Source organism: Anser anser, assembly GCF_964211835.1.
Source record: "Anser anser genome assembly, chromosome: 25".
In the NCBI taxonomy this organism is placed as follows: domain Eukaryota; kingdom Metazoa; phylum Chordata; class Aves; order Anseriformes; family Anatidae; genus Anser; species Anser anser.
This window is the reverse complement of record NC_139746.1, coordinates 1,311,787-1,327,438: the sequence shown is the minus strand read 5'-3', so window position 1 is coordinate 1,327,438 and position 15,652 is coordinate 1,311,787. Positions and strand designations below refer to the sequence as shown.

General features: G+C 47.3%; 2 protein-coding genes across 3 annotated transcripts; both read right to left on the bottom strand.

Moving 5' to 3' along the window:
- Window positions 1-265: 265 nt before the first annotated feature.
- NDUFS7 (NADH:ubiquinone oxidoreductase core subunit S7) lies at window positions 266-4,078 on the bottom strand. The gene is made up of 8 exons (XM_083811077.1): window positions 3,951-4,078; window positions 3,539-3,575; window positions 3,160-3,228; window positions 2,617-2,734; window positions 1,900-2,079; window positions 1,769-1,815; window positions 844-932; window positions 266-476 (listed from the first exon to the last, which is right to left on the bottom strand). Exons 1-8 carry the CDS (start codon window positions 3,964-3,966, stop codon window positions 379-381), a joined length of 654 nt encoding a protein of 217 aa, XP_083667203.1. The 5' UTR covers window positions 3,967-4,078; the 3' UTR covers window positions 266-378.
- Window positions 4,079-5,150: 1,072 nt separating this feature from the next.
- On the bottom strand, window positions 5,151-14,652 carry PWWP3A (PWWP domain containing 3A, DNA repair factor). 2 transcript variants are annotated; one of them, XM_083811034.1, is made up of 14 exons: window positions 14,522-14,652; window positions 14,043-14,138; window positions 13,516-13,607; window positions 13,101-13,171; window positions 11,678-12,694; window positions 11,281-11,403; window positions 10,754-10,824; window positions 10,132-10,208; window positions 9,598-9,658; window positions 9,015-9,090; window positions 8,843-8,893; window positions 8,020-8,450; window positions 7,228-7,316; window positions 5,151-6,993 (listed from the first exon to the last, which is right to left on the bottom strand). In XM_083811034.1, the coding sequence occupies exons 2-14, from the start codon at window positions 14,097-14,099 to the stop codon at window positions 6,915-6,917; spliced, it is 2,295 nt and encodes a 764-aa protein (XP_083667160.1). In that variant the 5' UTR covers window positions 14,100-14,138; window positions 14,522-14,652; the 3' UTR covers window positions 5,151-6,914. The 2 variants fall into 2 exon arrangements, with proteins under 2 accessions (XP_083667160.1, XP_083667159.1); XM_083811033.1 differs by having other exon boundaries at window positions 14,245-14,537.
- Between the last annotated feature and the right edge of the window lie 1,000 nt (window positions 14,653-15,652).

The window sequence follows — 15,652 nt, the reverse complement described above, 5'->3', positions numbered from 1 at the left end:
ACAACTGCTTCCTCTGAGCAATTTATTTTTGTCTTTCCAAGCGCACATGTAATTCTGCAGTGACTGCTCCTTGTCCTGAGCTGCTGGGAGCCCAGCACACCAGGCTCCTAAGAAGCATTCAGTACCAAAGCCTGCAAGACCCAGGTTTCAGGCTTCCCCTCTCCTGGGAAGGCATTTCTCACTCAGGCAACTGCTTTTCGTAATTCAGTTTTTAAACAAGTTAACGCACTTTAGATAAGTGATACATTAAAGACAGAACAGCATCTTAACCACGTATTATTTTATTGGAAGGCTTGTGACAATACCTGTTGTTTTGTGCGTAAGAAAGCAAGCAGGTGCCCCAGGTGGGCAGTGAGTGGGTAGGTCATAAATAAGAGGCTATTTCCTGTACCAGATCTGAATCTTCTTCTCTCGTTTGATTTTCTTCTGAAGCTGCAGGATTCCATACAGCAAAGCTTCTGCAGTAGGTGGGCAACCTGAGGGAAAAAGAAAGCCCGTGGGGCTGCCAGCTGTACTGAAATGTCGTCACCAGAAGGAGAACCGACAAAGCTACAGGTTTCACCCCAAAGCAGGCTGTGATTTCTCTCTGGCTTTGTGTATGTCACAGGCTGCAGAGTTCGTAAAAGCAAGAGGAATGCAGTTCTAAAGAAACTGATGCGACGGTCTGTTAAGTCCCACCGACCAGCAGGTCCTGCCTAAGAGCTCTCGCACCCCAAATCCCCGCCTGCACAGGCAGATGGCTCACATTCTCCCACTGATTTTCAGACCCATTGCTCAAACTACAAATTAACTTCACTCCTGCTCTGAGTTAGTGCAGTGGCACGCAGAGGCTGCCTTTCCTACCTGGCACGTAGATGTCCACCGGTACAATGCGGTCGCACCCCCTCACCACTGAGTAGGAATAGTGGTAGTAACCCCCGCCGTTGGCACAGCTGCAAGAGATGTCAGGGCTTTGTTAAACGCATGGTGAAACATTAGCAGGACGCAAAGGAAAACATTAACCTGGCATCCAAGCTGCTGTGAGGCAAGAGGCCCACTGACAGTTACAGATTTTACAGTAATTGAATGCCAAGATTTGTACCGTGGCTGCTGAACGCAGAGCTGTGTCCTCTTTGTGAGCCCTGGCTGGAAGGCAGAGCCTACGCTCACAGCCACGTTGCAAGTTGAATCAAACCAAACTGAACCATTTTCACGGCTCTTAAAAAACAGATGTTCAGAGGGTCCCTCCCCACACTGCAACCCCCCCCTTTTTTGCCACATCCACAGCAAGTGTTTCTAGAACTCATCCTGCCCCCTCCGAGCCCTGGCAAAATATCTGACCTTGACCTCAGGGGCACCAGGAGGTGAAGATGTCAGTTCCGCTAAGCCAACACCATGGCTTCATGGAGCCAGAGCTCCACAGACCTCATATTTTATGCTGCACAGCAGAAATATTTTGAAATATTTTTCGCTTTAGTCTAAATGCGAATTCTGAGATTCTGAAAGTACACAAGTCCCCAGACTCTGACAGCTGCAAAAAACAAAAAATCATCTTTCATTGGGAAGACTCCGCAGTTCACAGTGATCTGACAGTGGCTATTCTCCTCCTCCTAATCAAGTAGGAATCTTTATTTATTTTAATAACAAAGCCTCTTTGTCCTCTTTATAAAATTCAAAGAGTTGGAGATACAAACGAGGGTTGGGTTCCCCTCCGTCATCTCCCCGCTCGCGCAGAGACACCTGAATTCCCCCATCGCGTGTAAGACAACGGGGATGCCCTGGCACTTACCTCCCCATGGAGACCACGTAGCGAGGCTCTGGCATCTGGTCGTAGACCTGCAGAGCACAGACATTTCAGACCGCTTCCCACCTGCGCGCAGTGCACGCAGCTGCGCTTGAGGCATCCGCCACCGCCCGTACCTTTCGGAGAGCCGGAGCCATTTTGTTTGTCAGGGTGCCCGCCACGATCATGACATCAGCTTGCCGGGGACTGGCACGAAACACTACCCCGAAGCGGTCCATGTCATAGCGAGGAGCTGCCATGTGCATCATCTCCACGGCGCAGCACGCCAAGCCAAACGTCATCGGCCACAAGGAGCTCTGGAGCAGGAGAGACCTGGGTTATGGGGGGGAACGCTGAAAGCGGGAGCTGAAACCCCGTGCAGGTGACTCACAGAATGAAGGACTTTCAGAGTTAATTGGACAGAGAAGGAAACAGAACAAGAAGAGAAAGGTTTTAAGTTTGTTTTTTTTTAATCAAAGCATCATAAATGAAAGCAGTGTTCACCGTTAAACAGGAGAGCAAAACCCACAGCTTCTCCTCTGCATAGAGCGGCTGCTCATCACGAGGACTACACAAAACCAGAACGTGCCTTTTGCTTATTAACAACAGACAGCTCTGGTCAGACAGGCAGCCCACGCTGCTGCGCAGTGCCCTCTAAGCGCTTCTCTCCCGCACTGACACAGCACCCCAAATGTCAACCTCTGGCCGAGAAACCTGACTATTTTCCTGCGGAGCCTGAAGAATTTAGAACCTATTTTTACCCTTGGCAGATGGCACAAATCCATTTCCAGCCAGCACCTCGCAGCACTTGATACCATTTCTCCTTAGCAAGCACAAGAGTTTCAGAGACTCACCCTTCGTGCCCAGTTGATCAGGTCATCGAGTTTGGCGACAATATACTCCCCCCTGCTAGAGGGGACGTAGGACTTTTTCTGGACAACAGCTGAGCTCTTTTGCTGGACTTGGAGAGAACTAAAAGCAAACAGCGCAGTAGTGTCAGCCTGTGATTATTAAGTGTTGCCCTAGAATACAATAAATAGACTCAAGGAGCTGTCATCCCATAAAGAATCCACGGTGCATTGCTTACGGACAATCCCAAACCCTCTGCTACCACTGCAGACTGTTTACAGCAGTTCTTTTTCCCCCCTCTGTGGACACATGCGTCAGGACGAGGTCCTTTGTTCACCCTACTGAAACTACAGAGGGTGCCCGGCAGGCTCCTCTCCAGGGCTCGCAGACTGACAGCAGCCTGCCAGCCGATCCTGGGCCTTAAGAGTGAGGTGAGGAAAAGACTTTCAAGCATATGCAGGAAGAGCTACGGCAATCAACATTTCTTCCCTTCACAGCTGAGGGAGAAAGGACACAGCTGAGGAACCCGCCTTGAAGCGCGGCGTTACCTGTCAGCATGGTCAGCTGCCGGTGTCTGATGGAGCAGCTGAGTGTGAACAGATGTCACAGCGCTGGGCCTGTAAAAAAAAATAAAAATAAATAAAATAAACACTGCACCTCGGTGCCACACAGCCACAAAGCCTCCCCTCCCTGCCCACGCGTCCCCTGCCACCCGCACCTCGGCCCTGCAGGGACAAACACCCCCGGGAAGCTGAGCAGCCCCTGATCGAGCGCTCTGACGAGAACCATGAAGAGAAAAGGGCCCAGTTTCAGCACCCAGCTCTCTAACCCCCCAGTGCCACAGCCCCCAGGTCTCCCCAGCCGGGACGGGGGACGCTGCAGGGCCCCCCAGCTCCCTGCCCTGAGCCCTCCGGCCCCGTCCCTCACCTCAGGGCCAGCACGCCGCGCCGAGCGAGGCCGAGACCTGCAACGAGAGCACGGGAGAAATCAGCCCCGGCCGAAGCCCGGTACCGGGGAAAAGCCCAAGCCCGGCTGGGAGCTCGATGAGGCCGGGAAGCCCTCAGAGCCCGGCCCGGGAGCCCTCAGAGCCCGGCCCGGGAGCCCTCAGAGCCCGGCCCGGGAGCCCTCAGAGCCCGGCCCGGGAGCCCTCAGAGCCCGGCCCGGGAGCCCTCAGAGCCCAGTCCCGGAGCTCCCCCAGCCCGGCCAGGGCCCAGCCGAGAGCCCCAGCGGCCTCCACCCGGTCCCGGTTCCCCCCTCGCTGCCCCGGTGCCTCCGCAGAGGGTCGGCTCCCGGCCTCGCCCCGCTCCCGGTGCCTCCCCCGTTCCCGTCCCCCGCTCACGGCCCAGCGCCGCCATCTCGCCCGCAGCCCTTCAGGCAACCTCTGGGCGCGGTGCCGCCCGCTAAGCCCTCCGGCCTCGGCCCGGTCCGCGCCTCACGGAGCCGGCCGGGAACTGGGAGCAAGGCGGCGGCGTTCCGCGGGGCGGCGGCGGTAAAACGTAGACGGGAAAATAAATAAATAAATAAATAAATAAATAGTTTATAAATCGGGAGGGGGGGGGGCGTCCCTGGGTGGGCTCGAACCACCAACCTTTCGGTTAACAGCCGAACGCGCTAACCGATTGCGCCACAGAGACCGCGCTGCCGCCGCCGCCGCCGCGGGCACCCAGAGGGGGTCCCGGGGGTGGGGGGGGCGGGGGGGGCGGCCCGGTTCGGCCGGTACCGGCCGAACCGGGCCGCCCCCCCCGCCCCCCCCACCCCCGGGACCCCCCCCCGGTGCCCCCCCGACCCCCCCAGGTACCTGGCGGGGCGGTGGGGGGACGGCGCTGCCAGCGGCCGAAATAGCTCAGTTGGGAGAGCGTTAGACTGAAGATCTAAAGGTCCCTGGTTCGATCCCGGGTTTCGGCAGAAAGCTTATTTTTGGGGGGGCAGAATTTTATGTTTTGCTTTCCCCGCATTCGTGCAGCGAGAGAAAACCTCAAGGTCAACGAACCCGAGGGTTAACTAGCCCTTAAGCACAGCTTTTTCCCCAAAGCCACCCCAGCTCGCAGGACAGCCCCGCCCCAGGCAGCCTCCACGTCCCCGCTGCTGCACCCGCAGAGGTTCAAGGGTTTGGTAAATGCATCACACCCCAAAGCTTCCTCCTCGGGAAGATCCCAGAGCAGCTGGAATTATCGCAGCGAGTGTTAAACGGCTGCAGTTCAGCTGAAGGAAAGCCAGAGCAGTTGCAGGTATCACAGCTGCAGGTCAGGTGAAGGAAACCACATCCACCACACACAAACCCTTAACACACACCCTTAACACCTTGTTAGGGATAACATGCGAATGCTTTAAATAAAGCACAATACTAGAAAAGAGTAAGTTTGCTTTCTTCTGCGTGCTGCTTAACAACATGAAACTGATAGCTGTAGCACCAGGTTTCCGTAAATCTGATGTTCAGAAACCATCCTCACCTAGCACGTAGTTTCAGGGAGAAGCCTGCCCGCGCTTACCACCCCAGCTTAAAATCGGTTTGAAATAAATGAACACATTCAAGCAAGAGTATTATGAAACTAATGAGGATTCACTTCTTTATTCCACCACTGTTAATTAAGACCACATAATACTGTACATTGCAAGAGTGAATTTGGTCTCAACCTATGAATAGTTAAAGTAGGATAAGCAATGCCAAGACGTTAAGTGTTCTTAAAGATGTAAACATTTTAAAGTGCTTAAACTCTATGGACACTGCTAGCTGTCCTGTCCTTCAGAAGGATGCAATTTGATTTGACACAGACAAGTTCTCATTTTAAACATCCTGCTAAGATTGAGATGGATGTTACGAAAAGTGAAGATTTGGGTAAAGGTAAGGGGGGGGGCAGAAGTTTATTTCTGTGCAGCGGTTTGAAACAGGATCTTAACAGTACTTTGGGGATGTTACAGAGAAGAAGGAACCTGAGGCCACTTTGATTTCTTTGAACCTCCAACATACAGCGCCTGCAGGATGGGTAGTTGCAGCAGTATTTTTTTTTTCCTGGGGAAGAAGCTCATGCAGCCAGAAGCAGCTGTACACGACAACTCCGCTCGCAGGTATCACCCACCTCTGGAGTTAGTTCTGTAACTGCTTTGGGCTATCACATGTACAAAAGATGCATTACCCCCATCACAAGTTCTAATGAAAACTGAAATAAAGCCCATCTCAGTATTTATTACATGATTTCAGTACTTGCGAATGTCACTTTGCTATGCAAACACAAGGATTGCAAGTGCATATTCAGTCTCAGGGTACCATGTAATTAAAAGTAATTAAAATATATTCAGATAATTACTGTGGCCAGAGTATATATCATTATCTAATTTCACATTTAAATTCCCATTTAATTTCAAACCACCTTTTTTTTTTACTGGACAAGTATATCACCCTTTGACTGTAATACACAAAAATAACGATCACTGAGCTTCCATCACTAAACAGTTATCAATTATGCTAAAGGTCTGTCAGAATTTCAGCAAAAGCTGAGGGAGGTAACAACGCTTGATTAAACTTGATATTTAAATCAGATAAAAACAGTTAAAAGTGTTCCTGAAAAAATCACTGACAATCAAACGCTTTTAAAATAGCATTCAAAATAGGTTCACTTTTAGAAAAATGGAAAAGCAAAGGCTTTTTCTTTTCAAACAAACACTGGATTCCTTTTCTGCTGAATGTTGCGGTCGTTCTATCAACAGGAACAAAGCCATTGTGAATTGGATTGCACGAGTAGGTACCAATTTTATTTCCCACACCTTTAAGACAAAAGAAAAAAACTGTCCAAAACACTTTTGGGCAGAAAACCTGTGCATATTCAGGTAGCAGCAAAGTCACCAGGCAATAATACAAGGCTACATAAATTATCAGTACATATTCTTCCGAGGACAATAGCCCTTCCTTTGTCAGAAATTTGGTCAGTAATTCACACAAGACTTAAAGAGCTGCATGGAGCAGCTCTCTAAAACACTTGCTGTGTTCCTGTAAATCCCACGTTAAGTGCACTGGCTGGATGAGGCCAGATTGGCAGCACAGCTGCAGGATTACTGCAGTTCGCATCACCTCTTGCAGGCAGTTCAACACGGCGGGACAAAGGGAAGCAGGGCACAGCTCCAGTACACAGAGGCGGCAGCAAGGACTGAAGATACAACCATATCTGACAGTAATGCAGCATTGTAACGATCACATCTTAAAGATATCTACATAGATTTTAAAAAGCAAGAATGATTTTAATACAAATAATCACTTCTCCAATATATACAGTGCCAGTGCAACACGTGAAAGTCTGTACCACCCTTTTTATAGGCTGTCTGCAGATTCCAATTCTGTCTTCAACTTTTTTCTTTCCAGAATTTCTTCATCAAATTTCTCTCTCTCCCTGAAAAGAAATACATTAAAGTTCTGCTGCAAAAACAATCTGAGTGCGTTAAAAATTTTGCAGCTTTTAGTTACAGTAACTCTGTAAGAATGTTTCCCATGTTTAATCACTTTATTATTTAAACAAGAAAGCTTGCCTTACAGAAGGGAGGCTATTGAACTCTTTATTACTCACACTTTTCCACACAAACAGTAAACTAATAAGGAAAACTCAGAGAAAATGCTAAGAAGATACCTTTTGCTCACAGACGGTCCTTTTATGTATTTCTCTTCTGCTTTTTTGTAGTCTATGTCGTCCACAGCAGAAATCGCATAGATGATTGCCTATAAAAAATATTTAGCTCATTTATGCTGGCAAAACAAAAACTAAATTACAAAATTACAACCACTGATTTGTCTCAGTAGATGAGCACATTTTTGGAATAAGATTTCCCTAATCACTTTGGAAACTTGGGTGGAACTGCTCATTGTGTACCCAAGCCTGTTAAATAATACAAACTTGTCCTTTAGCAGGCTGAGGAGATTATTTCTGTAACCAAAATAAGACATTCTTAACAGCAATTTTGTTTCTACAGAAGAGAGATATTCTTACTAGTATCTTTCCCAGGAAAGTTCCAACTAAAACAATAAGTATCTAAAACTATAACTGAAAGCAAAATAATCCTTCCTGCCAGCAATCCTACCACCAGGAAAAGCCCAGCTACCTTGCCAAAAGGAAAAAAACTCTGTAGAGTTAGAGAAATAAATCAAAATATACCAAATGGCAACCATTTGCCGTTAAAAACATTGTAACATGTAAAGCTTCCACATTCTGCACTAGTGGCTTAAAATCAGCATTTGGAATTACCCTGATCCGTATCTCACCCACAACCCAGTAGGTACCGACAGGACACGTGCAGTGAATACTGGGCCTTACTTATTAATTTTCTCCAACATATAAGCACATTTGTCAATAGTCAGTAAACTCAAGTCACATAACTCATGTTATTTAAACATCAACTTTACTCAGTGTTTAATGTTTACTTACTTCAGGCAAAAGAACATCTGAAATAAATTTTATTCTATCTCCATTTATTTGACGGAGATTTTCAGTGTCTATTTCATGATATACTTCCTTCAGGTAGTTTACTACTAGGTCCAATTGTTCTTCATCCTCTAAATAAGTTTCAATGCAGGTCACATACTGACTTGAATTCAGGAATTCCTTCATCCACCGAGACTGTTTTCTGCTTTTCAAAATAGCCAAGAGATGCTCTTCTGCCCCCTTAGTCTTCACTATGAACTCCACTATCTTTTTATTTGCTTTATCTCTGGCGGCCCTTGTTCTGTCAGGAAGAAGTTTCTTAGAAGGCTTCTGAGGTGAAGTTTCTGATAAAGACTCTTCGAGATTTTCTTCTGCTACGTTTGGAAATGTCATTTGGACTAAACCTTGATAACACTGCTTTCTAACTGGATAGCCTGAAAAAGAAAAAGCCACAATCATTCACACTCAGTTATATAAAATAAGGGGCTTTCTTGTATACATACTTTCACACGCAAAGTAAGTTTTTTTGGTAGTTTTCTTTTCCTTTCTCCCCTACCAAGGAAGGAAAAAGAAAAAAAAAAAGGAATTGAACCTGACATGAGCTCTGAAACAACCTTGCTACAATCTGAAATAACTAACTCAATTGTTTTTAACAATTGATATTTATCTTTTGTTGTAGGACTGAAAATCTTATAGCATATTGGCACGTAATAATTTTTATCAAACCCTACCAGGTTTGATGCTTAACAACACACATTACTAAACATTACAGCTAAACTTCTGTTAGAAGAGGAATACAGAAGAATCTCATCATGAATTCACTTACTGATATCATCAGCAAAATATTCCAAGAAGGATCCCGTAAAAGAATGACAACCTAAAGAGCCCAAAACAGGGTTATTGATCAGTTAAGCCTATAAAACAAAACCGACAGCCTTAGCATTATCATTTTTTCAGTGATCTACATCAGAATGGATGACATCAACTCATATCCTTACCTACTCTAATTCGATAATCAGAGATCAATTGAATACACCACTCAATTTCTTGGCGATGTTCTTCTTTGGCTTGGTCCTGTAAAACAATGGCCATTTCCAGTTCAAGAAAAGAATAGCCTTATGAAGCTTTTAGGTCTAGGACCAGTAAGCAAAAATGCCTAACAGTAACACACCAAAAAAATGCTTGCAGTTTCCTGCATTCTCTTGAATTTAATTTCTGTAATTACCGTTACGCACCATGAGAGTGGCTTTGTTGTATGTAGAAAACCCACAAGTGAAAATGCAGTTAGAGTCCTAAGCAACTGGCCGCCTTCCACATGCACTTGTTCTTAGCAGCATTCTTGGCCTCATCAAGGAGGAGAAATGCATCAGGAGGATCCCATTCCCATATTCTTCTCCATTTTGTGCAGTACAAATTATATTTAATTATTCTGTTTAGTAGGTGAGCATCTCTCAGAGAACAGTGAGCAAACAGACCGGTCAGCTGCAACACTCCTCCAGCAGGGTAAGCTATACATTGCATTAAAATACTTTTTCCAATGTTTGTATACATTTGTAATTGCATGTTACTGGCAACACTTACAATGAGGTCCTGCTTTTCTTCACAATCAAAGTGCTTCAGACTCTTAAGAGATACTGAGAAGCTTGATGAGAAAAAGAAAGACAGGGAAGAGAGGCAATTAGGTTGCGCAGCTGTTTTTTCATTGTGATTCTATACCTCCCCCAAAACTAGGTTTCATAAGGAATTCAGTAAATAGGCTTTACTAGTTCTCGATTTTATAACAAGCTAAAACTGAGGAATTTTTAAAATTTAAAGCAAATGCAAAGGCAGACTGATGGCTGCAGGAAGCTTACCCCAGACATGAAAAAACAACACCTAGGTCCTCAGCCTTTTATGCTTTTTACTCCTCACATAATCACCAACTGTTAGCATGCCTCAATTGACAGCATGGTAAAACAAGTAGCCCACACCTGCAAATCCTCACTTTACTTGGTCACTCCCTTTGAGATCAAGGTTAGAACTAACAGATTGTAATTGCCCTGTAACAGGAGAAGAGTTCAGGAGACTGCCTAACAGAAACCCAGAGTTCAGCACCCAATCAGAATGCATAGTTACCCTTTTTTCTTGTCATTTACATTCCCTTCTATGAACAGCACATTTGCCTTTCTGTGTTTCCGCTTCACTTTTCTTACCTGTTAAAAGGATAAAGTTTCATAAGCATCCTAGAGCTCTAATACCCTTACGAAGCATGAACATTTTCATCAGTGTTACTGAACTCACCCCACACTTAGAGCAACCTCACATAAATATGAAAAATAAAATGGCAAGAAAAGCAAAGGAACCAAATGGAGCATTTTTGTCAGTGTGCAAGGACCCATCCCTTTTCCACTTTTTTTGAGAGTAGGGTACAACCACACTAATTAATGATACGGGATACAAAAGCTAAGTAGGAAACCTCTGCACAAATATAAAGATGTGAACTGGCCACATTTCATTTTTTTGACCTGCTTTTATCATACATAAGTTTACTTCTGTTACTATCCTTGGTTTTGCTTCGGTTTCTGATTTAGAAAACAAGCACATCTGAAGTTAGGAACACCTCTAGAAGAGATCTTTAATATTTCCAACTCCACACCAGTCAAGAAGGGCAAGAGAAAATCAAGTTCGGTAAGTTGCTCCTCCTCGGACCCCTGGTAATAATCACTCTCAGATAAAGTGGCGAGCTGTTCTTACTTACCACTGCTGGCCAATAAGGATACCTTTGCCATTTGCACCAGACCAAAATCCCTTCCTCAATCAATTGTGGCTCTACGATGAGAAAATACAGTTTATTTTCTTAGAAAGAAACACAGACAAGGCAGTTAACTCACCCCACCTCGTTAGCCTCCTTTCACGCAGTAGATACTCAAGGAGCTCTGCTTCTGTGTTTTTACAGATTTCAACCAAAGTGGCAACCCCTCACCCGCACGCCCTCAACACCTCATCCCAGCCCAAACACAGCACAGGCAGTTCTGAATATAAGAACTTTGAAGTTTCAGACCCAGTTTCACAATGTGTTGCAATTTATTCTGTTCCTGAAAGCCTTTCTGGGGCACCCAAGAAAGGCATTTTAATCCAAGCCTGAACAAATTTGGATTCATTTTCTGAAAACATTAGGTTTCAATAACAGGAATTGCCATAACCTGGTCAGCAAGGCAGAATTGCACACTCTAAAAAGGCACACCAATCTTGAGTGATTAAGGTTCAAGCAAACTCATGCCTCACCTTGACGAGATAGAATACTAGGGAGTTCTTCATCCTCCTCCTCATCTTCATCTACCAGAGTTGAGAGGTGAGAGAGATTCTCTGTGAAAGAGATCTCTGAAGGCAGATCAGAAGATTCCAGTCCTGCCAACAGCAACGAACACCAGCATTCAGAAACACAGCACAGTGATTAGCTGTGTTAGTAGCGATCACTTTCAGACCAGGTGAAATACACAAACGTAGAAAGCCATAGTGATTCACATTGCCCTCTAACAAGAGTTCAGGAGACTGCCTAACAGAAACACAAAGTTCAGCACACCTCCCCCCTCAAAACACTATGACATTCTCAAAAAGATGAAAAACAGTGCTCAAGAATCAAAAGGAATGAAGTTTTCCCTGCCCTAAGCAACATACCCACCTTCATCTTCCTTGAAGTCAGACAGCTGAAACTCCTTTACTTTACTCGCAGGCACACGTGGACTATCCTTGCTTTCCTCCTCTTCAGGCTGGGAGAGGAAACCATCAGAAAGCTTTCCACGGTGAGAAGGCCTGGCTGAAGGCTCAGGGCCATTTCTGCATTTCCTTTTTCTGTTCGAGGACACGGGTGCACTGGTCTCTTGTTCTTTTAGTTGTTTCGAACTCGCTGGTTTTTTTCCCCCACCCAATTGCTTTACTAGATTTTTGCTCTCATTTCTGATGTTCTTCTCCAGGTCAGAGGCACTTTTACGAGATAAATCCAGTAACACCCTTTTAGGTTGACACCTACTGTTTGTCCTGCCTCTGACATTTGCCACTGTGTAAGACTTACAGGTGACAGGCAGAGAAGTGTCCTCAGCAAGAGGCTGTGCTTGAACTTTGAGGAGGTTATTTGGAAGTCGGACAGGTGATCCTGCACCAGGTCTTCTTTGTCCTTGCTTACTTTTTTCCTCCTTTGGCTTAAGCACAAGTTTATTTTCTGTTTGGGACTTTGTTGACAAACTGGATTTGGCTTTTTTCTGTCTCGATAGTGATTGTGATTCTGGCATTGTGCAATTTTGACCATTTGAGTTTGATGTATTATACAAGTCCCCAGCACTACGTTTTGAAGGCTTTGCTCCATTTTCATTTGCTTTAGCCCTCGTCTCCAAAACAAAACATTTCTGGTTTTGTTTTCTTATATCAGTCTTTAGGTTGGGGCTGTTTTTTCTCTCTGTTTTCTTCTTGGGAGTCTCAGGCTCCAACTTTTCTTTAAGGTTGGAGAGTGACCGACAGCTATGTAAGGGGGTAGATGAGAGAGATCCCCTATTATTCGCCTGCGATAACCGAGGACTCACTCCCTCTTTTAACTGTGGCACTTGTCTGGCTGATGCATTTTCACTCAAAAAATCCAGAGCAGTTCTAAGAGCACAGCGATATTTCAGTTCATCCACAACTTCACTCGCATTTGTCTTTTCACCTGTCGGAGAATATGCAATACAATAACCTTTCTTTGTATACGATACTTTAAAAATGCATTTACGGTTTCTTTTGTCTAAGACTTATGTCATCCATGATTTTTGAGGTAAAGTATAAAACACACACAGCGCAAGCTGCCAATAGCTTTTTTTTTTTAAATTGACGCAAATACACACAAGTTTTTTCACTATTTCTTCCAACGTTAAACACAGTGGAAGAGTCAAATTAGCCTTGATAACATTTGGCCCGTTTTCAAGCTTTATGGATTGAATGGAGAGAGGGGAAAAGAAACGCAAAAAGACACCTCAGGAAACACAAGTACGTAACGACCATCCACCAGCTTGAAGTTGTGCATGTGTTTCATATTCAGACAGTACAAGGCAGAAAGTGTTTTGAAATATCCTCACCTAAGTTAGAGGCAATATCTTCTATACCTTCCTCGCTCAGTGGAACTGTATCTGCAGAGCTCACACTAACCCTGAAAATGCAACAAAGTTGATTGAAACCGTCAGGACATTAACCATTACTAACAGCATGGCAACACCCTCATCTGGCAACAAACTTCTACTGTTTCCTCCCACAGCCCTGTAACATTTTAGGAGAAATTTAAAAAAAATCTAAAGAATCCTTGAGCTAACAGCGTGTTGTTTATAGATGTCCCATGAGACAAGCACACAGCCACTTAGCTAAGCAGCAGCGGGTTAGTCACCTAATCACTTTGTGAGTCAATGACTCATTCCACACATCGTCACATAACGGGATTACTTTTTCTTTCTTCCAAAGTCAGAGCGCAAACACAAAACAGTAACAAATATACTTTACTTTTCTTTTAAGCCAAGTATTTCAACTTCCAAAGAAGCCTCCTCTGCTTTAGCGATGGATGATTTTCCAACATCTCCACTTTTGCACAAAACCTACATTAAAAGAGAAAAACACACGTTAACAATTCTCAAGCGCGTCTGTAGGACAGGCAGGACTTCAAGATATTTTCAGCACAAACAGCAAACAGAACAAACAGCACAGAACAGACTGACTTGGCATGGCACCTGGCTGCAGTATCAGCTTCTCTACAGGTTAATGCTTTTTTTTTTTTAAGAACATACATACGTGTTTACTTGGAGCAATTGCTTTCGGACAACTACCTACAACTATGTCTATCACCTGGGTAGTTCACTTAAGCTATTAGCGCTAACTGGGTAGCTATAGCAGCACAACTAGCACCTTTGTCTCAGCTTACATACAAAGCAGCAGCAGATTAGCAGCTGCTCAGAAGCGCACATCTTCTGTTACCGTCCCACATTTCTAGGCTAAATCCACAAAACTTTTCCTTATCTGTCCATCCGCTTTACCTTCGCAGGCCACAAACGCTTCCTCCACTTGCAAAGCACATACTCCGGGTCTGCCATGACCACGTTTCATGTAGGAAAGGAAAACCCCGGAGCGCTCTGAAGGAAAAGAAAAAAGAGTTTCTCAAAGTTTTTTAACGAAACGCAGGACTTCGCTAGAACACGACCGGGCGTCGCTTTAACTTCGGGGTCACAGGTCTCGTACCAGCTTCCCGAGGACCCCCACGAGCCGAGTGAGGCGCTAACACCGGGCAGGCCCCGGCCAGGCCCCTCCCGACTCCGACTCTCACCGACGGGCCCTGGGCGGGCCCGGGACAGGCCCTGGGGCCCCCGCGCTGTGAGGGGGGCAGGAGGGGAGGGAGCAGCCCCCCCCCTATCCCGCAGGAGGGGCCGTGAGGGGCCGGGACGCGCCCCCCCCCCCCCCGGCGACCCCTGCCTCAGCCCCACGGCGGCCCCGGTCCGGGCCCCCGCCTCCCCCTTACCAGGCCGCCCGCGCCGCGCCGCTCTGCGCATGCGCCGCCATCCCCCTGGCAACGCCCCGACCAACCCGCAACGCCTCCTCTCAGCACTCTGCCTTCCAGCCGCCAAAACACGGCTCCGGCCTCCGCTCCTCAACCAATCAGAGCGCCTTATTCTCTGCTTGCCCCGCCCTCCCCTTCTCCTATTGGAAGACGCGAGGCGCGCCCCGCCCCCCAGCGCAGCGCCCAACCCGCCGTTCCCTGGGGCGGTGGCGTCGCGGGGGCGCTGGGGGGGGGGGGGAAAGAGCGCGTTACCATGACAACAGGAGGGGGCCTAGGCCTAAGGCCTAGGCCCAGGCCTCATGGGAGGCCTTGGGGCCGCAGGGGGGCTGGGGCCGGGACACCGGGCCCGGGGGGGGCGATGGGGGCCTCGCCTCCGGGCCTGCCCCGAGCATGGCGGCGGCAGAGCACAGCTTGGGCCCTGGTCCCTCACCAAGGGACAGAATGGCGAAGGGTCACGCCAAGGCGAGGGCAGGCGGCGCTCCTCCCTCAGCACAGCCGTGGCGCCTGGCTTCAACGCGCTCCGACCCCCAAGGCTTCAGTGCCCGAGTGCCCCGGAGCTGCGGCTTCACGGCGTTAGCCTTACTGACTCGTCGGCTTCGAGCTGCCCGCAGCCCTCCGGGGCTCCTGCCGTGCCCCCCGGGGCTCCTGCCGTACCCCCCAGTCCTCCCCCGGTTGTCAGCAGAGCCCACGTAGCGTGCTGGCAGCGTGCCCCGCGGTGCAGCGGCAGCCCGAGCTGCGCTACGCGGGGAATGCGGCAGGGGCTCCGCAGCCCAGCGCCCAGCACGGCACTGCCGCTCAGAGCAGCTCTTTCTAATTTGGCATAACGAGGGGGTTGTAATTGCCGTGGGTTAAATTACTGCGCGCGTCTGGCTGGCCGCGTGCAACAGAAACCCTGCTCGAAAGGTCTTCCTATTTATGCTAGGAGACAAAACACGCTAAAAAGATCTTTCAGTCTGCGGTGCTTAGACGACAGAAAATGCCGAAAGCCCGGATAAATCGACAGATACACAGAGCATTAAGTTATGCAGCCTGGAAAGAGGTTGTCATATGAAAATGGGTTCAGAACTCAGGACAAAAAAGAAAAAGGCTTTT

What these genes read in the sequence shown, in the direction of transcription:
- NDUFS7 (XM_083811077.1), bottom strand. An exon ending in GCAGCTGACCATGCTGACAG is followed by an intron (nt 2,735 to 3,159) that starts GTAACGCCGCGC and finishes GTTTGCTTTTAG; the next exon opens with TTCTCTCCAAGTCCAGCAAA. An exon ending in GGTGGACATCTACGTGCCAG is followed by an intron (nt 477 to 843) that starts GTAGGAAAGGCA and finishes TTTTTCCCTCAG; the next exon opens with GTTGCCCACCTACTGCAGAA.
- PWWP3A (XM_083811034.1), bottom strand. Translation starts at nt 14,099, where the DNA reads ATGGCAGACCCGGAGTATGTGCTTTGCAAGTGGAGGAAGCGTTTGTGG. An exon ending in ATACTTGGCTTAAAAGAAAA is followed by an intron (nt 13,172 to 13,515) that starts GTAAAGTATATT and finishes TTGCATTTTCAG; the next exon opens with GGTTAGTGTGAGCTCTGCAG. An exon ending in TAGTATTCTATCTCGTCAAG is followed by an intron (nt 10,825 to 11,280) that starts GTGAGGCATGAG and finishes TTCTCATCGTAG; the next exon opens with AGCCACAATTGATTGAGGAA.